Raw genomic sequence first — 19,960 nt, forward strand, 5'->3', positions numbered from 1 at the left:
GGATAAAGAATATGTACATAAAGATATATGAATGAGTGATGGTACAGAACGGCATAGGCAAGATGCAGTAGATGGTATCGAGTACAGTATATACATATGAGATGAGTAATGTAGGGTATGTAAACATAAAAGTGCATAGTTTAAAGTGGCTAGTGATACATGTATTACATAAAGATGGCAAGATGCAGTAGATGGTATCGAGTACAGTATATACATATGAGATGAGTAATGTAGGGTATGTAAACATAAAAGTGCATAGTTTAAAGTGGCTAGTGATACATGTATTACATAAAGATGGCAAGATGCAGTAGATGATATAGAGTACAGTATATACATAAACATATTAAGTGGCATTGTTTAAAGTGGCTAGTGATACATTTTTGATCAATTTCCATTATTATAGTGAGCTGGAGTTGAGTCAGTATGTTGGCAGCAGACACTCGATGTTAGTGGTGGCTGTTTAACAGTCTGATGGCCTTGAGATAGAAGCTTTTTCAGTCTCTCGGTCCCTGCTTTGATGCACCTGTACTGACCTCGCCTTCTGGATGATAGCGGGGTGAACAGGCAGTGGCTCGGGTGGTTGTTGTCCTTGATGATCTTTATGGCCTTCCTGTGACATCGGGTGGTGTAGGTGTCCTGGAGGGCAGGTAGTTTGCCCCCAGTGATGCGTTGTGCAGACCTCACTACCCTCTGGAGAGCCTTACGGTTGTGGGCGGAGCAGTTGCCGTACCAGGCGGTAATACAGCCCGACAGGATGCTCTCGATTGTGCATCTGTAGAAGTTTGTGAGTGCTTTTGGTGACACGCCGAATTTCTTCAGCCTCCTGAGGTTGAAGAGGCGCTGCTGCGCCTTCTTCACAACGCTGTCTGTGTGGGTGGACCAATTCAGTTTGTCCGTGATGTGTACGCCGAGGAACTTAAAACTTACTACCCTCTCCACTACTGTCCCGTCGATGTGGATAGGGGGGTGCTCCCTCTGCTGTTTCCTGAAGTCCACAATCATTTCCTTTGTTTTGTTGACGTTGAGTGTGAGGTTATTTTCCTGACACCACACTCTGAGGGCCCTCACCTCCTCCCTGTAGGCCGTCTCGTCGTTGTTGGTAATCAAGCCTACCACTGTAGTGTCGTCCGCAAACTTGGTGATTGAGTTGGAGGCGTGCATGGCCACGCAGTCGTGGGTGAACAGGGAGTACAGGAGAGGGCTCAGAACGCACCCTTGTGGGGCCCCAGTGTTGAGGATCAGCGGGGTGGAGGTGTTGTTACCTACCCTCACCACCTGGGGGTATCCCGTCAGGAAGTCCAGTACCCAGTTGCACAGGGCGGGGTCGAGACCCAGGGTCTCGAGCTTGATGACGAGTTTGGAGGGTACCATGGTGTTAAATGCTGAGCTGTAGTCGATGAACAGCATTCTCACATAGGTATTCCTCTTGTCCAGATGGGTTAGGGCAGTGTGCCGTCTGGTTGCGATTGCGTCGTCTGTGGACCTATTGGGGCGGTAAGCAAATTGGAGTGGGTCTACGGTGTCAGGTAGGGTGGAGGTGATATGGTCCTTGACTAGTCTCTCAAAGCACTTCATGATGACGGAAGTGAGTGCTACGGGGCGGTAGTCGTTTAGCTCAGTTACCTTAGCTTTCTTGGGAACAGGAACAATGGTGGCCCTCTTGAAGCATGTGGGAACAGCAGACTGGGATAAGGATTGATTGAATATGTCCGTAAACACACCAGCCAGCTGGTCTGCGCATGCTCTGAGGACGCGGCTGGGGATGCCGTCTGGGTCTGCAGCCTTGCGAGGGTTAACACGTTTAAATGTTTTACTCACGTCGGGTGCAGTGAAGGAGAGTCCGCAGGTTTTGGTAGCGGGCCGTGTCAGTGGCACTGTATTGTCCTCAAAGCGAGAAAATAAGTTATTTAGTCTGTCTGGGAGCAAGACATCCTACCATAAGCCGTCTCCAATGTAATTTTATAGAATTTGGAAGTACGTCCAATAGGCCTCAACCGCAGACCACATGTATAGCGTTGTGTGGGCCAGCGGTTTACTGATGTCAACGTTGTGAACAGAGTGCCTCATGGTGGTGGAGTTATGGAATGGCCAGACAACACAATTGCATTTTACCAATGACAATTTGAATGCACAGAGATCCCATAAAGAGATCCTGAGGCCCATTGTCGTACCATTCATCTGCCACCAACTCATGTTTCAGCATAATGCACCGACCCATGTCGCAAGGATCTGTAGGTTTTAGGTTTTATTTATTCGCACCAAAGAAAAGCGAAAGACAAAACAGTACTGATAAAAACTGCTAAAAATGGTGTGCAGGTGAGGTTAGAAGCCCAAAAGAGCTTATATGTGAACCACACCACAAATATAAGTACAAAACGTTTGTTCAATCAGTTAAGCCAAGTATATGAATTATAATTGTACATAATATACTCAGTAAACAAAAAGTGTGATTGTGAGTTAGGCTACATAGAGGGATTATTGGGTAGTTTGGTTCATCAAGCTGACCAGATGAGGTTTTGGCAATGTGAAGAAAAGAATTAGAGTATGGTACCTCTGTATATGATAGTTAATTCTCTATGTGAGGTGCGGCAGTGGGGAGGGTGAAGGTTATTATTTTAGGTTATTTGTCTTATATAGATGGATTTCAGAATTAACCTAGATGAATCCATTAAAGGGTTTAGGTAAACTGTCTGGGAGGTACACAATTCCTGGAAGCTGAAAATGTCCCAATTCTTCCATGGAATGCATACCATTGAGCATGTTTGGGATGCTCTGGATTGACGTGTACGACAGCGTGTTCAAATTCCCGCCAATATACAGCAATTTCACACAGCCATTGAAGAGGATTGGGACAATATTCCACAGGCCACAATCAGCCTGATCAGCTGTACGTGAAGGAGATGGGTCTCGCTGCATGAGGAAAATGGTCACACCAGATACTGACTGGTTTTCTGATCCACGCCCCTACTTAAAAATGTTAAGTTCTGTGACCAGGTGCATATCTGTATTCCCAATCGCGTGAAATCCATACATTTGGGCCTAATGAATGTATTTCAATTGATTTTCTTATATGAACTGTTAAATCTTTTTATCACTAGTTCTGACTTCCAATAGTCATACAGTAATAAGTTGATACATGTAGTATCTGTAACCTGATGAAGCTGGATCACACATCTGATTTCATAGCATCTCAGCGAGATACTGGATTTGCTTCAGACCTTTATGGTTGCTAAGGAACATTTGAAAGCAATACCAATTAGATCCAGCTATGTAACAGACCTGAATAGTAGCCTGTGTTATCAAGTCTGACTGAAATCTGTAAATTTGTTACCCAATTTTGCAGTGAACGCTGGTATTGATACTAACATCCACGCTTTCTTCCAGCTCATGCGCTTCTCATCTGTGCAGTCAATCTCATGTGATAATGGTGGATCATTGTGGAATGTAGCCAATAAGCCACTTGTCAGTCTTTTGCATGTGATTAGAGTATTCATTTAAATCTTGCACAATCGTGTAAGCTAATAAACACTTGACCTTGCGTTAGGAAGGGGCATCAATCCAATTCAGCCTGTGTTCCTAATCGAAAGGAAATTAAAATGTTGCCACAAGCCAAATGCAATTTTAGTGATTTATTTTGTACAATAAAGAAAATGCACTGCACATTACCCCAGCTCAGATGTCAAGGCAAGCATTCAAGAGCATCTGCATTTTGCACTCAAACCTGAACATTGCATCCCTCATATACCCCACTACCAGCATGCTACACTGATTAACCCAACGTAGCAGGCGTAAAAGCAACGCTTGAAACCAGATCCCCTACATACTGGTCTTGACAAGAAACAATTTAAATAATTTTTTAAAATAAAAATAAGTGTCAGGGGAGTTTCTCTTCTACACTGTTCAACCAATCCAGTAAATGAGGAGGAGTTAAGATGAAGTGGCATCTTGTTAACGTCCAAAAGCGGAAGTCGTGTCACAGGCTCTTTCCATTTCCCCTGGAAACCAGAACATCCAGTTGTTGGGGACTCGGCAGAGGCTATACACTGATAAACAGATTCCAGCCATCCAGTATTTTTAATTTTTGCAGAGCTAGGAGTGGAAGCAAGTTAGGCATCCAGGAAACATAATTCAATTAAAAAGGCAAAATAAAAAAGTAGTCCATGTGATAACTGTTCAACCTTCTGGCAGGGAAAGTATGGCCACAGTTTAAGGAGCAAATAACATTGATACTCACAATAGACGCATATGGCGATATCCACGCCATGTGCCCATACCACTGTTCACACCATCCATACAATATGTTATGAGATTTTACACACATACTTTAAGACTGAGGACACTGGAAACTTTCCAATAAAAAAGTCAAATACGATTACCGGAGTACATCTCCGCCCACCCCATGCACAACTCCTCAGATGGCAATGGAGGTGACAAATACCATTACTCTGGTGTCAAATACAGTACTCAACTTTGAATTTCATAAACTCAAATGTATCTTAAATATTCATAAATTAGGCATCACCATGTTTTTAAACAAAATATTGTATAAAAGTATAACAAAGACTGACAAAACTCCAAACTATAACAGAACAAATCTACGATCATTCAAATGTGGGGCGGGGGATGAAGAATGTCATTGTAGTGGCCAAAGGACTGGGTCAAATCTCATCGCTGTACTCAGTGTACTGCTTTAGAACTGGGGGCATAGGGGGGGTCCGAGTGTCAGGTTTGGGTAGAAGCAGTCTTCTCTCCCATCTCAGCAACACCAATGGACACACCACAGTGAAAACCACGTGTTCCATCAGGCCCACGCGGTAGCCGCATTACACCGGGCGGAAGCCCGTCTGCCCCCTGGATCTTTCGACCCAGCATGGGGCTCCCTACTGGGCTGCTCTCCTGGGAGGCCACCTGCCTGCGCCTCTGGACCCAGGGGCTACCGGACGGCGTCAGGCTGCTGTCTGAGGAGTAGTCCGCCCAACGTCGCCCAGCCTCAGGGCTCAGTCTGCCCTCACTGGCCAAAGGAGACTTATGGGAGTGGGGAGACTTGCGTTGGGAGCATGGGCTGGCCCGGGGGCTCGACCAGGGGCTGGTGCGTGGGGACACAGCTGGGCTCAGGTGATTGTTCTGGAAGGCGGCACCCCCTCCAGTGGGACTTAGCTTATTGACAGAGCAGGATTTGCGGGCCAGTCTGGGGGAGGTGGGGTTGCTCTCAGTCTCTGAGGAGCTACAGGCAGAGTCGTCGAGATACTGAAGCTCCCGTACCCGACTGTTGAGTGAGTGACTCTTCCTCATTCCTCCTACTCCCTCGTCGCACTGACGCTGATCTTTGGGCACCTTCTTCTTGGGAGGCTTGGTGCCGATCAGGACCACCTTCAACCCCAGAGACCCTGTCCCCTCATCGCTGACCACAGCCTCGTTGGCTTTGACTGCAGCCTCCACCTCCTCATACTCCACGATGGCACACTCCTCAGTGCCCAGCTGTGTGTAGCGGCCACTCAGCTTCTTCAGGTCGGCTGGCAGGTCCTTGCCAGGCTTCAGCACCCTCACAGAGGCAATGGCGCCATATGTTCCAAACGCTTTCAGCAGCAGCTTCATCAGTTGTTCCTGTTGGGTAGCGCCGCCATCACGCCCATCGCCAGCCCCACCCTCCATCGCCACACCCAGCTCTGGCCAGCTCTGCAGCTCGCTGAGTAGCAGCATGCGGCTTGGCAGAGATTCACTGGAAAACACGGGCACGGTTGATCTGCGACGCACTTTGCGTCCCTCATCGTTTAGCTCAAGTATTGTCGAGTGGCGCAGAGCATATGCAGTTGTTCTCCAGTCTCGCGTCAAGTGCTTCACCTGGGAAGAAAATAACTGTTAGAGATAATCGGAAGCGAAAGTCAGTACTTTTACAGGCAGCATCCTGTATGATAGAACTTCCTTGGTTTTATCATACATCCTGAAAACTAAAAAGCCTTTGTTCTGATAGCAGTATGATAACATAAGCAGCCACAGATCTAGAATGAGATTCTATTTCTATGTAATCAACAGCTATCAAAAGGCAAATCTCAAGTTACTGGCTACTACAGAAGTGTTGTTTAACAATTCCTAAAATATTTTATTTCTTAAATACAGCAACAAATAGTGCAGTTATTGTTAGCTCCTCTTAGAAACTAAATAAACATTTACAGTATTCACGCAGCTGTGAACATTAGAAATTAAACCAGTAGGAGAAAAAAACAGATCTTATTCTTGGAAGTGTAAACTGAAAAAGGAAACAGCTAAAATCAATGAGTATGTATGAGCCTCATTCACACCAGATGCTCCCGCCTCCAACCCATGTGAGAAAGCACTTCCTAGCCCCAACGGCTTGCCATATTGACACTAGGAACAGCTGTTGCATTCAGTTATATGAGCCCCCAGGGTATTCAATTGATATTCCAATTTCAAAATCAAGAAACCAAACTGTCAGCAGGAGATCAAACATTACCTTCTTGAAGGAGGTGAGCAGTTTGACACTAACGAAGCCCAGCTTGTTGCGTCGGACGTGTTTGAGCAGGAAGGCATCGTGTTCCAGGTTCTCATCCGACAGGTAGTACTCGATCTGGGCCACCAGCTTCTGGGTCAGCTCTGGGTCTGGGGGCTGCCAGCTCTCCTCCTCCAGCTCACCACCACTTGTGCCAGCGCCACTGAGAAAGAAAACGGATAACATGCCAGTTCACAGAGACAAGGCAGGAGCTTAACCGATTTGGCAGGAGAATTGATCAAAACAGCCTCAGTCATTACCCATGGCAACATGCTGAAAAGAGCTGCCATCTTGACTCTTTCCTCAGATTTCATTTTCAGATTCTTCCTGTGACAGTAGTGACAGGCTGCTTAACCACGGTGTGACCGTCACACTGCTCTCTGCCAGAACCTCAACACCACAGAGTGTCCCACCAACATGAGCAGAAATCGTTAAGACCTCCATCTGAAGAGTGCAGAGTCACTGATCTCCACCACATGCCTCCCCCACAGGGACAGGGCTATTTACCATATCAGCCAGACTTTAAAATCAAACAATGCAGTAATTTACTGCCTACAACACCAAATCAAAGGTTTAATCAAAGCTCTATTGACAGAGGGCTTTAACATTTGCACAGGTATGCCAGGCCGGCATCGCTGGCTGTGATAAGAGTGAAGGTCTGAATGACATTACTGTGTGGATGAGTCATCCTCCTCACACAGCGATCCCATACCACAGGCTAGGCAAGACACTGGTCGAACACCCCAGACAGAACAGACAACCTAATGATCACAGCATCCAACCCACTGTTTTAAAGTCAGGGGAAGCCCTACGCAACACCTCCCCCGCACACTCCACTGTAAAGGGACCAATTATTGTAGACCGAGTCATCCTCTGCGATTCTCCCCTGCCACAATAAACTGGTCAAGAGTATCAACGAGTAGTTCACTGGTTACAAAAGTATCACGTGAAAACTGAAATGTTCCATGCCCCCAAACAAGTGCAACATTGTTGCAAGTGAGGAACACCGCAAGACTGACTATGATGTATTGGCTGACCTGGCTAAGAATATTCATTCAATTCAGACTACCTAAATTAAACATACCAACCACGTAGCCTATACGTTAGCACTGGGTCACAGGAATTTACAAGGGCAAAAATAGCCAGCCTGGTCTCAGACTAGACATCACATAGTAAATGTAAATCTGAACACTCAATTTAGTAGAATATGTTTCGTTTGGTTAAGACAGAAGGTTAGTTAAGGCAAAAAACTAAAGTACGGTGGTTAGTCGGCAAACCTCTAGCAATCCAAAGGTTGTGCGTTAGAATTTAATCACGGATTACTACTTTTTAGCTACTTTGCATGATAGGTAACCCTTCCCCTTTAACCCAGTGTTTCCCAACGCAAGTCCTCGAGTACCCCCAACAGTATGCATTTGTATTGTAGCCCCTGGACAAGCAGACCTGATTCTACTTGTCATTAAATTAGGCTCTCACATTTGTCAGAGGCTACAACACAAATGTGTGCTGTTGGGGGGGGGGGGGGGTACTAGAGAACCACTGCTTTAACCACCTAACTAACGTTAACCACAACAAAGCGGAAAAATATAAACGTGGAATTCAAAACATGTCACGTTGCAAATTTGTAATATTGTACGAATTATAATTCCTAACATGTCACACAAAATGGATGATGAAAGTCGCTCTGGATAAGAGCGTCTGCTAAATGACTTAAATGTAAATGTAAATGACATCCACAAATGAATACATACCATATGAAACGTCACATCTCATACTAATAGGCGTGTCCAGGATTCACATTTACTATGTTACGTCTACCCCCGAGTCCTGGTTGAAATAGCAGGGGATGACGCAGGGGAATTAGAGCAATGTGTAAAGGTACCATCCAAATCGGCCTCTCTTACGTCAGTGGGATTACAATGCCCGTCTACAGGTGGTTAGAAGCTGTCTGGCAATTACCATAGCCCTTCACTGTGGAATTGAAGTTCACACTAAAATAACACACCAAACGACAAAATAAAGTATTGCAGTATTTTAGCCTACGAGGTTTATTCCAATAACAAACACATGTCATTAGTCAGTTAGTCAGACATGCCATTAGAAGACAAAGCATTTACCTGGATTTATCATGTCTTCCAAACTCATCTTCACTACAGCTGCCTCCGAGGAAATCGAGATTGTTTGAGGACACCTCCTCCTCTGGTTCCTCGTCGTCTGCCGCCTGAATAGCCACTGTTATCGTCACTTGAGTCCCCATCTCTTGCAGGTGTTGATCCACAATTACCACCTCATCGATTTCCCGTCCCGCTGACGAACCTGATACAGATTCGATATGTTTCCGAAACTCCATGGTGGCACTCGTCATTTTACCCGAAATAAAGGCGTTTTCTCCCGGTTTGTTCACTTTCTCCTCGGCTACACCAGTGGTAGTGCTTTCCTGAATGCCTTTATTCCTTGTACTACAACAATTGAAGTCTGCAGAACACGGGGCACATACACCTCGACGCCTTTGACACCCACACCGGTGGATGGTCAAGGACGTCCCGAAGATGCGCTCCACAGCTGGCCAGAGCCCCCAAATTTTACCCCACGGAGAACCCTGGGGTGGCGTGGAGTTAGCAGCTAGCGAGACGCAGCTAGGAGCTGGGGAGACCGAGGGGATGGAGCCGTCTTGTGTTGTTACTTCCTGATATGTAAGAAGCGATCTGCTTTTGAAACGAGCTCTGGGATTGGGCCATGTCATCTTTCCGCACTCATCCCCAACCCACCAGTAAAACCCAAGATGAAGCCAAGAGGGAGGGAGGAGAAAATGGAGACAACGGATAAATGCGTTTACCAATGCTTGCATTTTTGTGTATTTTTCCCTTTGTCACTATTTCTAGTTAAGAAATGGCTGCTATTTCACACGTGTCCTAAATAGGGGGAAGTAGAAGTGTAAATTACACGTGCTGTTCCGCAATTGGGGAAATTGCAATGCACCAATCATGAAGGCCGACCCATTTCTTTGAACCTGCAAATTGGATAATAGGCTTTTAGCGTTAGACCGCAGGGGTTGTTGAGGGATTTGCTGTGGGGAAGGACACAAATAAATGACACCAGTGTATACAGTGTCATGAGGCATTACTGTCAGCAGTGGCTTTTACTATGAGATGATGTGTAGGCCTATAAAAAAGTAGCCCTTTGCAACAAAATTATTAACACAGATTTGAAGATGTCAGGATTTGGCATTGGTAATGCCAATGATCCAATTCATGATCTATTATCTCCAAACCTTTAGTGCGCTTATGACACTCGCTGACTGTTTTTAATTGTAGGTGTGTATCATATCCTACATGGACTCTTAAACCATCACCCACACCACAACTGCTACACCATTGCTAATACTGTTGCCAAGCCTGGGATTACTTAATGTTTTTTCCACCCTGTTGGCAAGAGTTGTACAGCTGGTGGACCGACTCATACTCTGAAGCACATGTCCTGCTGCAGCAGCCACAGTGGCAGTGTCATACCTCCCAGTGCCACAAGCCAGGAGCAGACATCAATCAGATAATGGCCCTGCAGGAAGATGATCCAAACAACCCTTCAACAGCTTATCTGTCAGGTGTCTGCAGCAGGAAACAACCCCAATAGAGGCATGGGTTGTGCCCCAACAGAGACATGGGTTGCACCCCAAATGGCACCATATTCCATTTAAAGTGCACTACAATTGACCAGGGCACATAGGGAATAGGCTGCTATTTGGGACACCTTTGGCAGGAGTAAGCTGATTTGCTGTAAACTGAGCTGAGTTAAAATGAGCTGAGTTAAAATGAGCACCCCTTTCTTGATCAGAGAGCTGGTATTTCCTCTTTGTCCAGACTGAATGCAATTGTGACTTCTATTCGCCTGCACTTAACATTCAACAACAAGGGTGTACTTTTGTAATCCTTATCGCCACTGGAAACATCTTACATATGTTGATTTATTTTAAATGTACACATGTTTTTGTCTGTATGATTTTGTCCATTCTGGACATCTGGATAGAGAAAGCTTTACAAGGTTTAATTTACCATCTACACTTCAGTTATATCTGATATGTGTTTTTACTGTGTCCCAATTGTGAAGAATCTGAAGGGAAGTATATAAATCAGTAGTCATGAGATTCTTAGGAACGTTGTGAAACATTTTGCTTTTTGAGCTTGTGAATGTGATGCAATCTTTCACAAAATCATCTGATACTTGATTGGGCAATCCTGCCTTGAATGAAAGACATTTGGAGTAAAGTTGAAGGAAAATATGCATGTATGTCTTTGCAAATATACATGCCCTGGTGATAATAGAGAATCCTTTGTGAGTCTGTCCAAGGTGACTGTCAGAAGGTGTGTGTTTCTCATCCATGCACACATGTACGTAAGCTATTACTGTATGTGGAACAAACTGACACTGTGGGGCCAGAATCCAGCACCTTTCTTTGACAGAAAATCTCTATTGTTCGCAGTCTGTAAATGCCCGGTGCTGTAACCTACAGTATATAACTACCTACTGATATTGAAGGGTTTGCTTAATGTTATAGTCAACAAAAAATACAATGTTTCTTTTTTTGTCTTATTCAGGATTCTGTTACTCCCTAAAGGCTGCTAGATCTTATGTTTTTCGATTTACAGATGAGTGCAGCATTTTACTTCTGCTCCACGTCACTCCCTCATTCTGAGTCAGACAAGATATTTATAGAACGCTGTACCCCAGAGAGCTCTGACTGGCCAAGTCCCCATGCATAATACATAACGACAGACAATTTACATTGATCCCTGTGTCTTAGCGGCATGTTTTTTATTGGCAATTGTGAGATATATATCACATTCATACAATCCACTTCATTATGCCCTTATAAAATGCCTGCAGAAGTGGTTGACTGCAGAACCATAATTATGAGCTTTGATGTGGGACAATTATCTCTGAAGTATGCTGACCATTATTTTTTGTGTATGTGGTAAATAAATTATTACAAAAGTGACATTGTGTCACAACAGAAGTAGGTAGGTCAATTGTGGAAGAACTGTCATTTATATAGAGCATCCCATTATCTGCTTGTCACATAAGATTACAACATCATCTCCCACAAATTTGTCAGTTTTATGAATAGATGATCCTTGTGATGAGCATGTGTGTGGGATGTCGCTTTGATGAGTCTGAGTGAGAGTCCTTTCCTAGCACTTATCTTTTCCAGCTGAGACAGTGTAACCAAAGCTTTATAACAATGAGAGGGTCACCGGTGGAGAGTTTTTTCTTTAAAAAAGTGTTTATGAATGCATCAATAATGGTGTAAGAGGACATGGCTCTGAAATCTGTTTTTGGATTACGTCCTTACTTGTATCGCTCATGCAAATGAATAATGGAGGCGGTTAGGTGCGTGATAGCCTAACCTTGCCTGAAACCGGAGACCTATGGTTTAGCTTAGCAGGCTAACACATTCTTGTCAAATTGGTGGCGTGACCCAGATTTGGTCAGTGATTCCTATAAACCGGGGTCATTGCGGAGAAGGTGATAACCTTGCCTGAGACTTGATAACAGGTAACCTAATACCTAGGCTTTAGCTCCGGGGATAACAGTATAGTGGAATGCAGAGTAGAAGACATCTAAAAAGTCGATTAGGCAGAAGTTGGATTTTCAGTCCTAACCAAATGAACAATAATGATATATTCCATTCTATTCTATTTAATTTCATATTATACCGGTTATTCTACACGCGGAACCTTTAATATTTGGGGTTGTTGGCGGAATGTCTTATATTGAGACAGGATGTGGTGTAACCAAGTTAGACGTGGTGTCGTTTCCATAGAAACGATGGCCGTTGCCAGGGAAGTGAGTGCGGTGTCATCAGCTCACAACAATACATTTCAAAAGATTAAACATTGACGTTAAACAACCAACAAAACTGGTTAGTTAGCCACATTATAGCAAGCTGACTGGCTAGCAACGGTAACACTAGCAAAAATGCGGCCACAAAGACAACAGACCAACAACAATACAGCCATTACAGGAAGGTGTCTTTCTCCCACGGTAAGAATGATGTGTCCACAATAAATCATCTTTACTTCCTCTCTGTCTTTATTAGGCAAAAGTTAGCAAGCTAGCTAGCTTATCCAGAAAGCTAATGCAACTCTGTAACAGTCACATAAATGAGCAAGATTGCTATCTATCTAGCTAACGTTACAGGGGCTGGGTTGCATGTTGTTGCTCCACAAATGAATGAATATTATCAAGTGGTCTTGGCTTTGTTGTTGTCACCCTATTGTTACAATTGCCAGTCTTAAGTTGCCTCATCCTTTTCTGTCATTCCCCACAGGTCAACAGCTATAAACTGCACTTTACAGCAGTGAACTCTCAAATACCAGAGAGAAATGTTCAGAGACCAGTGAGTTTGCATTTGTAGGGAGATCCACAGTGAGGAGTTGTATTTATACTCATGTCCCCATTCCCCAAATTATTTTTTTAATGAGACAATGCATGAACATGGAAAGCATGACATTGTGTCTTGAGTACCCTTTAATTATCAAAGTAATATATTGCTAATTCATTAAATGTTTTATTTGACAGCTGGACGTCCGATGGTCTAAAGACTTTACAAAAGAGATAAACATGGACACCATGAAAATGATTCCACCAAGACAAGGTACTTCTACCTGACTAAATTACAAGACACTGTGACAGTCTCTTACCTGTCCCTGTCTTCTCTGTCTCACCATTTACTTTTCTCTCCAGACAGCAGGCCTAATGCACACAGTGGCCGTGGCAGGCCCTGTGCCCCTGTGCTGGCGTTTGTCAATGAGTTTATGGGCCCTGAGCGTCCCCTCCTACCCCCTGCTGCTGCTCTACCCAGTGGGCTGACTGGGGACCTGGGGCCACAGCCACACAGAGTGAAGCCTAGGAGAGCAACCCACAGTGCAGGGGCCATCTACTCCCACAGTACCTCACCCCTCACCCTGCCAACTGGTGAGTGGCCGCACTCAGGATCCTCCCCCTCTCTTCAGCAATGCCAGCCTCCCTGCTTTTTTTCATGGATCAAAGGCAGTCTAATGGAACGTTCTGCTCTGTGCTCAAGTTAAACATTTCTGGACATGTAAAACCTGATTACTTTGAAAAATGCTTTTCTGAACAAATGCGTCTTTGTAACAGGACCAGGTGATGCCATAACATTGAGTGAGAATTCTCCCTCTGGTTTTCCAATTGACTTTCGTTCCCGTGATGACTGTGCTTTGAGTCCTGAGCGAATAGATTTGGACAGGTAGGCTAAAACACTCATGGCTTTGTTTGTTCAGAGGTCTTTGTTGAGCTTCTCAATACACTGTCATGCAATGGATTGCCAAGTTTGTAATTGCTTGGATAAACCAGTAGGGTGCAGCAAAGTCCCTCATAAAGATTATCCTGCCCTCTGACAAGTGCATGTCAAAGTTGCAGGCATAAAAGAAACACCTGAAACTAGATCCTCCACATACTGGTCTTGATGAGAAGAAAAAAAACTGTCGGGGGAAGTTCTCTTCTGCACTATTCAAGCAATCCAGTAAATTTGGAGGAGGAGTTAAGATGGAGTGTGGCGGGGCACGTTCAGCAGGATTGAACGTTTTGGAACATTCAGATAGAAATTGGCTATGTAGATCAAACTTGCATCTCTGATATGTAGAATAAGGAATCACATCAGCTCAATTCACGGCATTTCTATCTGCAACGTTCAAGAACGTTTGGCAACTGAACAAGTCCCGTCACAGGCTCTCTTTCCAATTCCCCTGAAAACCGGATCATCCTTTTGTTGGGGACTCGGAAGAGACTAGTCAACAATAAACCATATCCATAGCCTCATCCACTTAGAATAATGAGATCTCCTGAACCCTGCGTGCCAGTGTTGGAAGGCAGACAGTGTGGTATCAAGTGGCATGTACCTTTTTTACTGTGAGCCCTCTCTCCTCTGCATCATAACAAGATAATACAGGGTCATCCTCTCACAGAGTGGTGTTGTTGACAATGCTTTTGTGTTTTGAGTGTCAGGCGTGGTCTGGAGGAGTGTCCCCTGCTGGAGGGCATGGGTAGGCTGCGGCTGCTTAACTTTCAGCACAACCTCATCACGCACATCCACAATCTGTCTCATCTGCGGCACCTGGCCTTCCTAGACCTGTATGACAACCACATCTCCCAGATGTCTGGCATCTCAGCCCTGGCCTCTCTCAGAGTGCTTATGCTGGGCAAGAACAGGTTTGTGTTATGTCTCTCCAGCATACAGAACAATAGGATAGGAGCTCCCACTCATTTCAGTGCTTTTACAGTGCATGGGTTGAAGGACAGATGAGAAAACTTAAAAAAAATAACTTTTACCCATTTTTCTCCCCAAATTCGTGAAATCCATTTGGTATTTACAGTCTTGTCCCATTGCTGCAACTCCCATACGTACTCGAGAGAGGCGAAGGTCGAGAGCCATGCGTCCTCCGAAACACAACCCAACCAAGCCGCACTGCTTCTTGACACAATGCCCGCTTAACCCGTAAGCCAGCCACATCAATGTGTCGGAGGAAACACTGTACACTTGGCGACCGTGTTAGTGTGCATGCGCCCGGCCCGCCACAGGAATCGCTAGAGCGCGGTGGGACAAGGACATCCCTGCCGGCCAAACCCTCCCCTAACCCGGACGATGCTGGGCCAATTGTGCGCTGCCCCATGGGTCTCCCAGTCAGATGAAAAACTTTTTATGGTGTCTTTTTTTGGTGGGATTTTTCGTTACATTTATAAAGATGTTACCGTAGGGATATGCACATCCTGCTTTTTGGATTAAGTGATACTGTATGACTGCCACAGCACAGCTAGCCTATATATCAACCTCCATTGAAAAGTACTTTCCTGCAGGTGCCCAATTTCAGTACAAAACCCTACCACTGCTCTCTTTTGTGAATCTTACATCTAACATCACCTTACTTTAAAACTAAAGGTCAGGAGGGAGGAAGATTAAAGTCACAAATCATGGCAAATGCCACCGAGATCCCATCGGTGAGGTCTGGTTTTGTTCCAGAGTCTGTAAAACCTGACATTTGTCTTTTTAGAACCCACTTTCAGAACAGTCCGCGGTACCTTTCAAGCAAAGCATACCACAGATTTAGGTTTCTGATAGAATTTCCAAGGGACTGTAACCTAACTTCCCTAAGTTACAGTTTGGTCTTTATAGACAATCCTTGACGACAGTACAGTGGAAAACAGTCAACTTCCCATCAGTAGAAAATAAATTCCTACCGCTCTTTGACAATCCCATTTCCTGTGCCTGGTAACCATTCAGTTAGCAGATGGGATACCAGCTCTTTGTCATAGTAACATTGTGTTATAGGAGAGCTATCTTGTATAGAATACCAGAGAGGGTGATGTTAATATTATTGTCTGTTTAATGTTTTGCAGAATCCAGAGGATATGCAGTCTGGATAACCTGACTAAACTAGATGTTCTGGACTTGCATGGCAATCAGGTACCATGTTTCAAACCTTAGAAAATTATAACTTCACTTACATTCCTTTTTGTTCTCCAAATATACACCCACATGCATTTATTGTCTGTAATGTTGTTTGCAATACTGTGACCAGTGGGTGACTGTGATATCTAGCTGTGAGGTTCAGCAAGAGCAGAGAGGCACTACCACCTCCCCCATACTGCTGGTTGGTTACTACGTCACTGACTCTGGGCCCCTACAGTTAAGCTCAAGCAGGCTTGACTGCAGGAAAGCAAACACATTAGTTCCTGTTGTGAGGCTTTTGAGTACATTCTATATTCAGTTGTGTGAAAGCAGTGAGTTATATTTGTACTTTTAGTTGAAACTCGGTGCTCTCTCAGCCATTGTTACTAGAGTACTTTACCTTTCTTTTATTTTCCCACCAAATTAAAACATATTTAGGAGCTTACTACTTACACATTCCAGTCTTGCTCTGGGTTACCTTACAGTTCTTCTTCAATTACTGTAATTTCTCTAACAGGCAAGGCTATTTCTGTTCCTTTTACAATGAAGGAAAACCTGATAAAGCTGTTCTACAAATCATTTTAGTGTGAATGGTAAGTTGAGCGAAGGCCGATTTGATGATCTTTTCTCCTTAGATAGGCCTACAGTATGATCTGGCTGCTGTCACAATGTATTAAAAGCCTGTGAAGAGAGGGGATCACAGTAATACTGGTGTCAAATCAGGATTTTGCCAGCACCTGTAAAAAGAGGATAGGATTGAAAAGTCATCTGTCCGCAGTGCTGGTTGTTTGAAATGTGCTGCCAGTATATCGCCCACATTGCTCCAGTGAAAGTCAACCCAGAGTCCCTGTGAGACTCCTCTCTCTGACTCCGGCTGCTCTTTTTCATGTGTCTCATACTCTCATTCCCAATTAAACATTGGTTTCTGTTAATCTACCTAGCAGCCGTTGTTTTCCAGTGACTTCTGACCACGAAACATACTGTGTCTTCCTCTTTCTCTTACCACATTTGTACTTCCCAAAGTACAGCAGTGTTTAAGTCACCTATGTATGACCACAAATAAGGGATCATTTCTGCCCTTATTTCAAATCACCCCTGCCTGGCCTCTCGTTTTACCCAGAAGGGAGATGTGCTCTGGGGATAGGAAGTTGTCGTATTTCCAGTTTGTTGGAAATGTTCAAGAGGAATATCTCTTTGGGAAGGAAGGACATTCAACCCCATTGACCAGGTCCTGGAGTTAGAGAATGACATCATATTGATAAATAACCTGTCCTTTCATTGGTTGAGTGATGGATTGTGCTCACAATATGTTCCTCTGTATCTAGTTGACACTAGCGATAACGGCTGCTATTCAATGAGGACAAGGCTACAACATTTTTTATCCCTTGAGAGTTTTTGAATGGCACTACATTTATTGTATCAGGAATGCAAGGAGTACCAGTATATGATGTCTACAATGAATTACATTAGAAATTCAAAATCATTAATCAAACAGACAATATTTAACTTCATTATGAAACTATTTGAAACTTACAATGCACTTTGCCATTTTTATTTTTAGACATATAAAGGACAGATGTGACCCTGCCTGCAGAGCAAATATCCCTATAGGACATTAAAACTTCAACAGTCCCCTGACCTCTCATGTTCCTCCTCTCTAAAATGAGTGGGGAACCACTGTAACATATTTTGGATGCGTGATCCACCCCAACAGAAAGCAGTTCTACAGTTATCTGTAACACAACCCAGTTAAATATTTTCAGATGAGATGATCTAATCTGCCCTGACGAGAGATGTAAAATTACTGTTCAGTGAAAGATACAGCCAGTGTGGAGTGGACCCTCTGGCTTTTTTAGCTTTGCAGAGGATGATGTCCCAGTCCCAGCCAGGGCTGAGATTAGTTTAGCCATGTGCTGACTTGTGTTAAAGTGGACTTGAGACAGAGAGAATGCTTTTCATTGGAGCCATGGTGGAACTGTGAATCAAAGAGAACACCACTGGGAAGCCTCAGTTGGAGTGGAACATTACCTCACTCTGTTGTATTTGTCAGCAGTCATAACAAAAGTTGTTTCAATCTCAACGTCTCTTGCCTGTCTCTCTAGTCTCTGTCCAATAACAACAGTATTTTGAGAGGCATTTGGGGGACTTAATACACCTGGGCCTATTGTCAGAACTCCATAACTGAGATACCACTATTCACTACTGGCAGCTGGACAACTTACTGTACAAATAGACAGCTATAATAAAATGTATTTATAATCAATCAAATTTATAAAGCCCTTCTTACATCAGCTGATGTCACAAAGTGCTGTACAGAAACCCAGCCTAAAACCCCAAACAGCAAGCAATGCAGGTGTAGAAGCACGGTGGTTAGGAAAAACTCCCTAGAAAGGCTGGAACATAGGAAGAAACCTAGAGAGGAACCAGGCTATGAGGGGTGGCCAGTCCTCTTCTGGCTGTGCCATGTGGAGATTATAACAGAACATGTCCAAGATGTTCAAATGTTCATAGATGACCAGCAGGGTCAAATAATAATAATCACAGTGGTTGTAGAGGGTGCAACAGGTCAGCGCCTCAGGAGTAAATGTCAGTTGGCTTTTCGTAGCCGATCATTCACAGTATCTCTACCGCACCTGCTGTCTCTAGAGTTGAAAACAGCAGGTCTGGGACAAGGTAGCATATCCGGTGAACAGGTCAGGGTTCCATAGCCGCAGGCAGAACAGTTGCAACTGGAGCGGCAGCACGACCAGGTGGACTGGGGACAGCAAGGAGTCTTCAGGCTCAGTAGTCCTGAGGCATGGTCCTAGGGCTTAGGTCCTCCGAGAGAGAGAAAGAGGGAAAGAGAGAGAGAGAGAGAAAGAGAGAGAGAATTAGAGAGCATACTTAAATTCACACAGGACACCGGATAGGACAGGATAAATACTCCAGATATAACAGACTGACCCTAGCCCCCGACACATAAACTGAAGGCTGAGACAGGAGGGGTCTGGAGACACTGTGGGGCGACGGGGCGTCCGACGATACCCCCGGACAGGGCCAAACAGGCAGGATATAACCCCACCCACTTTGCCAAAGCAGAGCCCCCACACCAACTTACTATCCTGAGACAAGGCCGAGTATAGTCCACGAAGATCTCCCCCGCGGCACGAACCCGAGGGGGGGCGCCAACCCGGACAGGAAGATCACGTCAGTGACTCAACCCACTCAAGTGACGCACCCCTCCTAGGGACGGCATGGAAGAGCACCAGTAAGCCAGTGACTCAGCCCCAGGCAGAGACAGCAAGGGCGATTTGTTGCTCCAGTGCCTTTCCGTTCACCTTCACACTCCTGGGCCAGACTACACTCAATCATAGGACCTACTGAAGAGATGAGTCTTCAATAAAGACTTAAAGGTTGAGACCGAGTCTGCGTCTCTCACATGGATAGGCAGACCATTCCATAAAAATGGAGCTCTAGTATAGCCAGTTATAATTGTAACGGTTTAGCAGATTATTAAAAAAGAAGATCAGTCTTTACATGGCTAAAAGAAAAGGAATTTAACATATACTGTTTACAGGAAACTCACTCTACATCCTTAGATGAAGTTGCGTGGTAAAAGGAATGGGGTGGTGAAATAATTTTCTGTCATGGACAAAGGAACTCAAAGGGTGTGATGATATTAATTAACAAAAATTTTGCTCTGAAAATGCAAATAGGAATGATTCGCAAGGAAGGTGGATCCTTTTGAATATGAAAGTGGACAAAAAAGAGACTTGGCTCATTAATCTATATGGTCCAAATCAGGATGATCCACACTTCTTCGAAAACATTTATACCAATTTATTGAACTTACAGGGAACAAATGATCTAATCATTATGGTAGGAGACTATAACACAGTGTTAAGTACCTCAATGGACCGTAAAGGTAATCACTCTACAAACTATCATCACCGTGCCCTTAAGGAAATCACAAATATTATGGACACATTAGAAATAGTGGATATTTGGAG

The 19,960-nt window shown here is 44.4% G+C and overlaps 2 protein-coding genes across 4 annotated transcripts in view; one reads left to right on the forward strand and one right to left on the reverse strand.

Moving 5' to 3' along the window:
- Positions 1-3,614: 3,614 nt before the first annotated feature.
- On the reverse strand, positions 3,615-9,399 carry LOC139562946 (la-related protein 6-like). Its single transcript, XM_071381141.1, has 3 exons — positions 8,626-9,399; positions 6,473-6,671; positions 3,615-5,841 (listed from the first exon to the last, which is right to left on the reverse strand). Exons 1-3 carry the CDS (start codon positions 9,354-9,356, stop codon positions 4,723-4,725), a joined length of 2,049 nt encoding a protein of 682 aa, XP_071237242.1. The 5' UTR covers positions 9,357-9,399; the 3' UTR covers positions 3,615-4,722.
- Positions 9,400-12,314: 2,915 nt separating this feature from the next.
- The window catches only part of LOC139562787 (leucine-rich repeat-containing protein 49-like), a 59,124-nt gene continuing 51,478 nt past the window's right edge, over positions 12,315-19,960 (forward strand). For 2 of the 3 annotated variants that reach the window (XR_011672445.1, XM_071380825.1), the window contains exons 1-7: positions 12,315-12,547; positions 12,834-12,902; positions 13,085-13,160; positions 13,250-13,480; positions 13,664-13,772; positions 14,531-14,734; positions 15,920-15,986. Coding sequence is in view for 2 of the 3 variants with exons in the window: in XM_071380825.1 (XP_071236926.1) it covers positions 12,482-12,547; positions 12,834-12,902; positions 13,085-13,160; positions 13,250-13,480; positions 13,664-13,772; positions 14,531-14,734; positions 15,920-15,986 (822 nt within the window). In the remaining variant the exon portion in view is untranslated. The remainder of the gene's footprint in view (positions 12,548-12,833; positions 12,903-13,084; positions 13,161-13,249; positions 13,481-13,663; positions 13,773-14,530; positions 14,735-15,919; positions 15,987-19,960) is intronic. The other variant, XM_071380827.1, reaches the window with a different exon arrangement.

This window comes from Salvelinus alpinus, chromosome 33 (genome assembly GCF_045679555.1).
Source record: "Salvelinus alpinus chromosome 33, SLU_Salpinus.1, whole genome shotgun sequence".
NCBI classification, from domain to species: Eukaryota; Metazoa; Chordata; class Actinopteri; order Salmoniformes; family Salmonidae; genus Salvelinus; species Salvelinus alpinus.

Excerpts from the sequence above, each read along its gene's own strand:
- LOC139562946 (XM_071381141.1), bottom strand. The coding sequence starts at position 9,356 with ATGCAAGCATTGGTAAACGCATTTATCCGTTGTCTCCATTTTCTCCTC. Across the intron at positions 6,672-8,625 it reads GGAAGACATGATAAATCCAG|TGGCGCTGGCACAAGTGGTG; the intron begins GTAAATGCTTTG and ends TTTCTTTCTCAG. Across the intron at positions 5,842-6,472 it reads TGCTCACCTCCTTCAAGAAG|GTGAAGCACTTGACGCGAGA; the intron begins GTAATGTTTGAT and ends TTTTCTTCCCAG.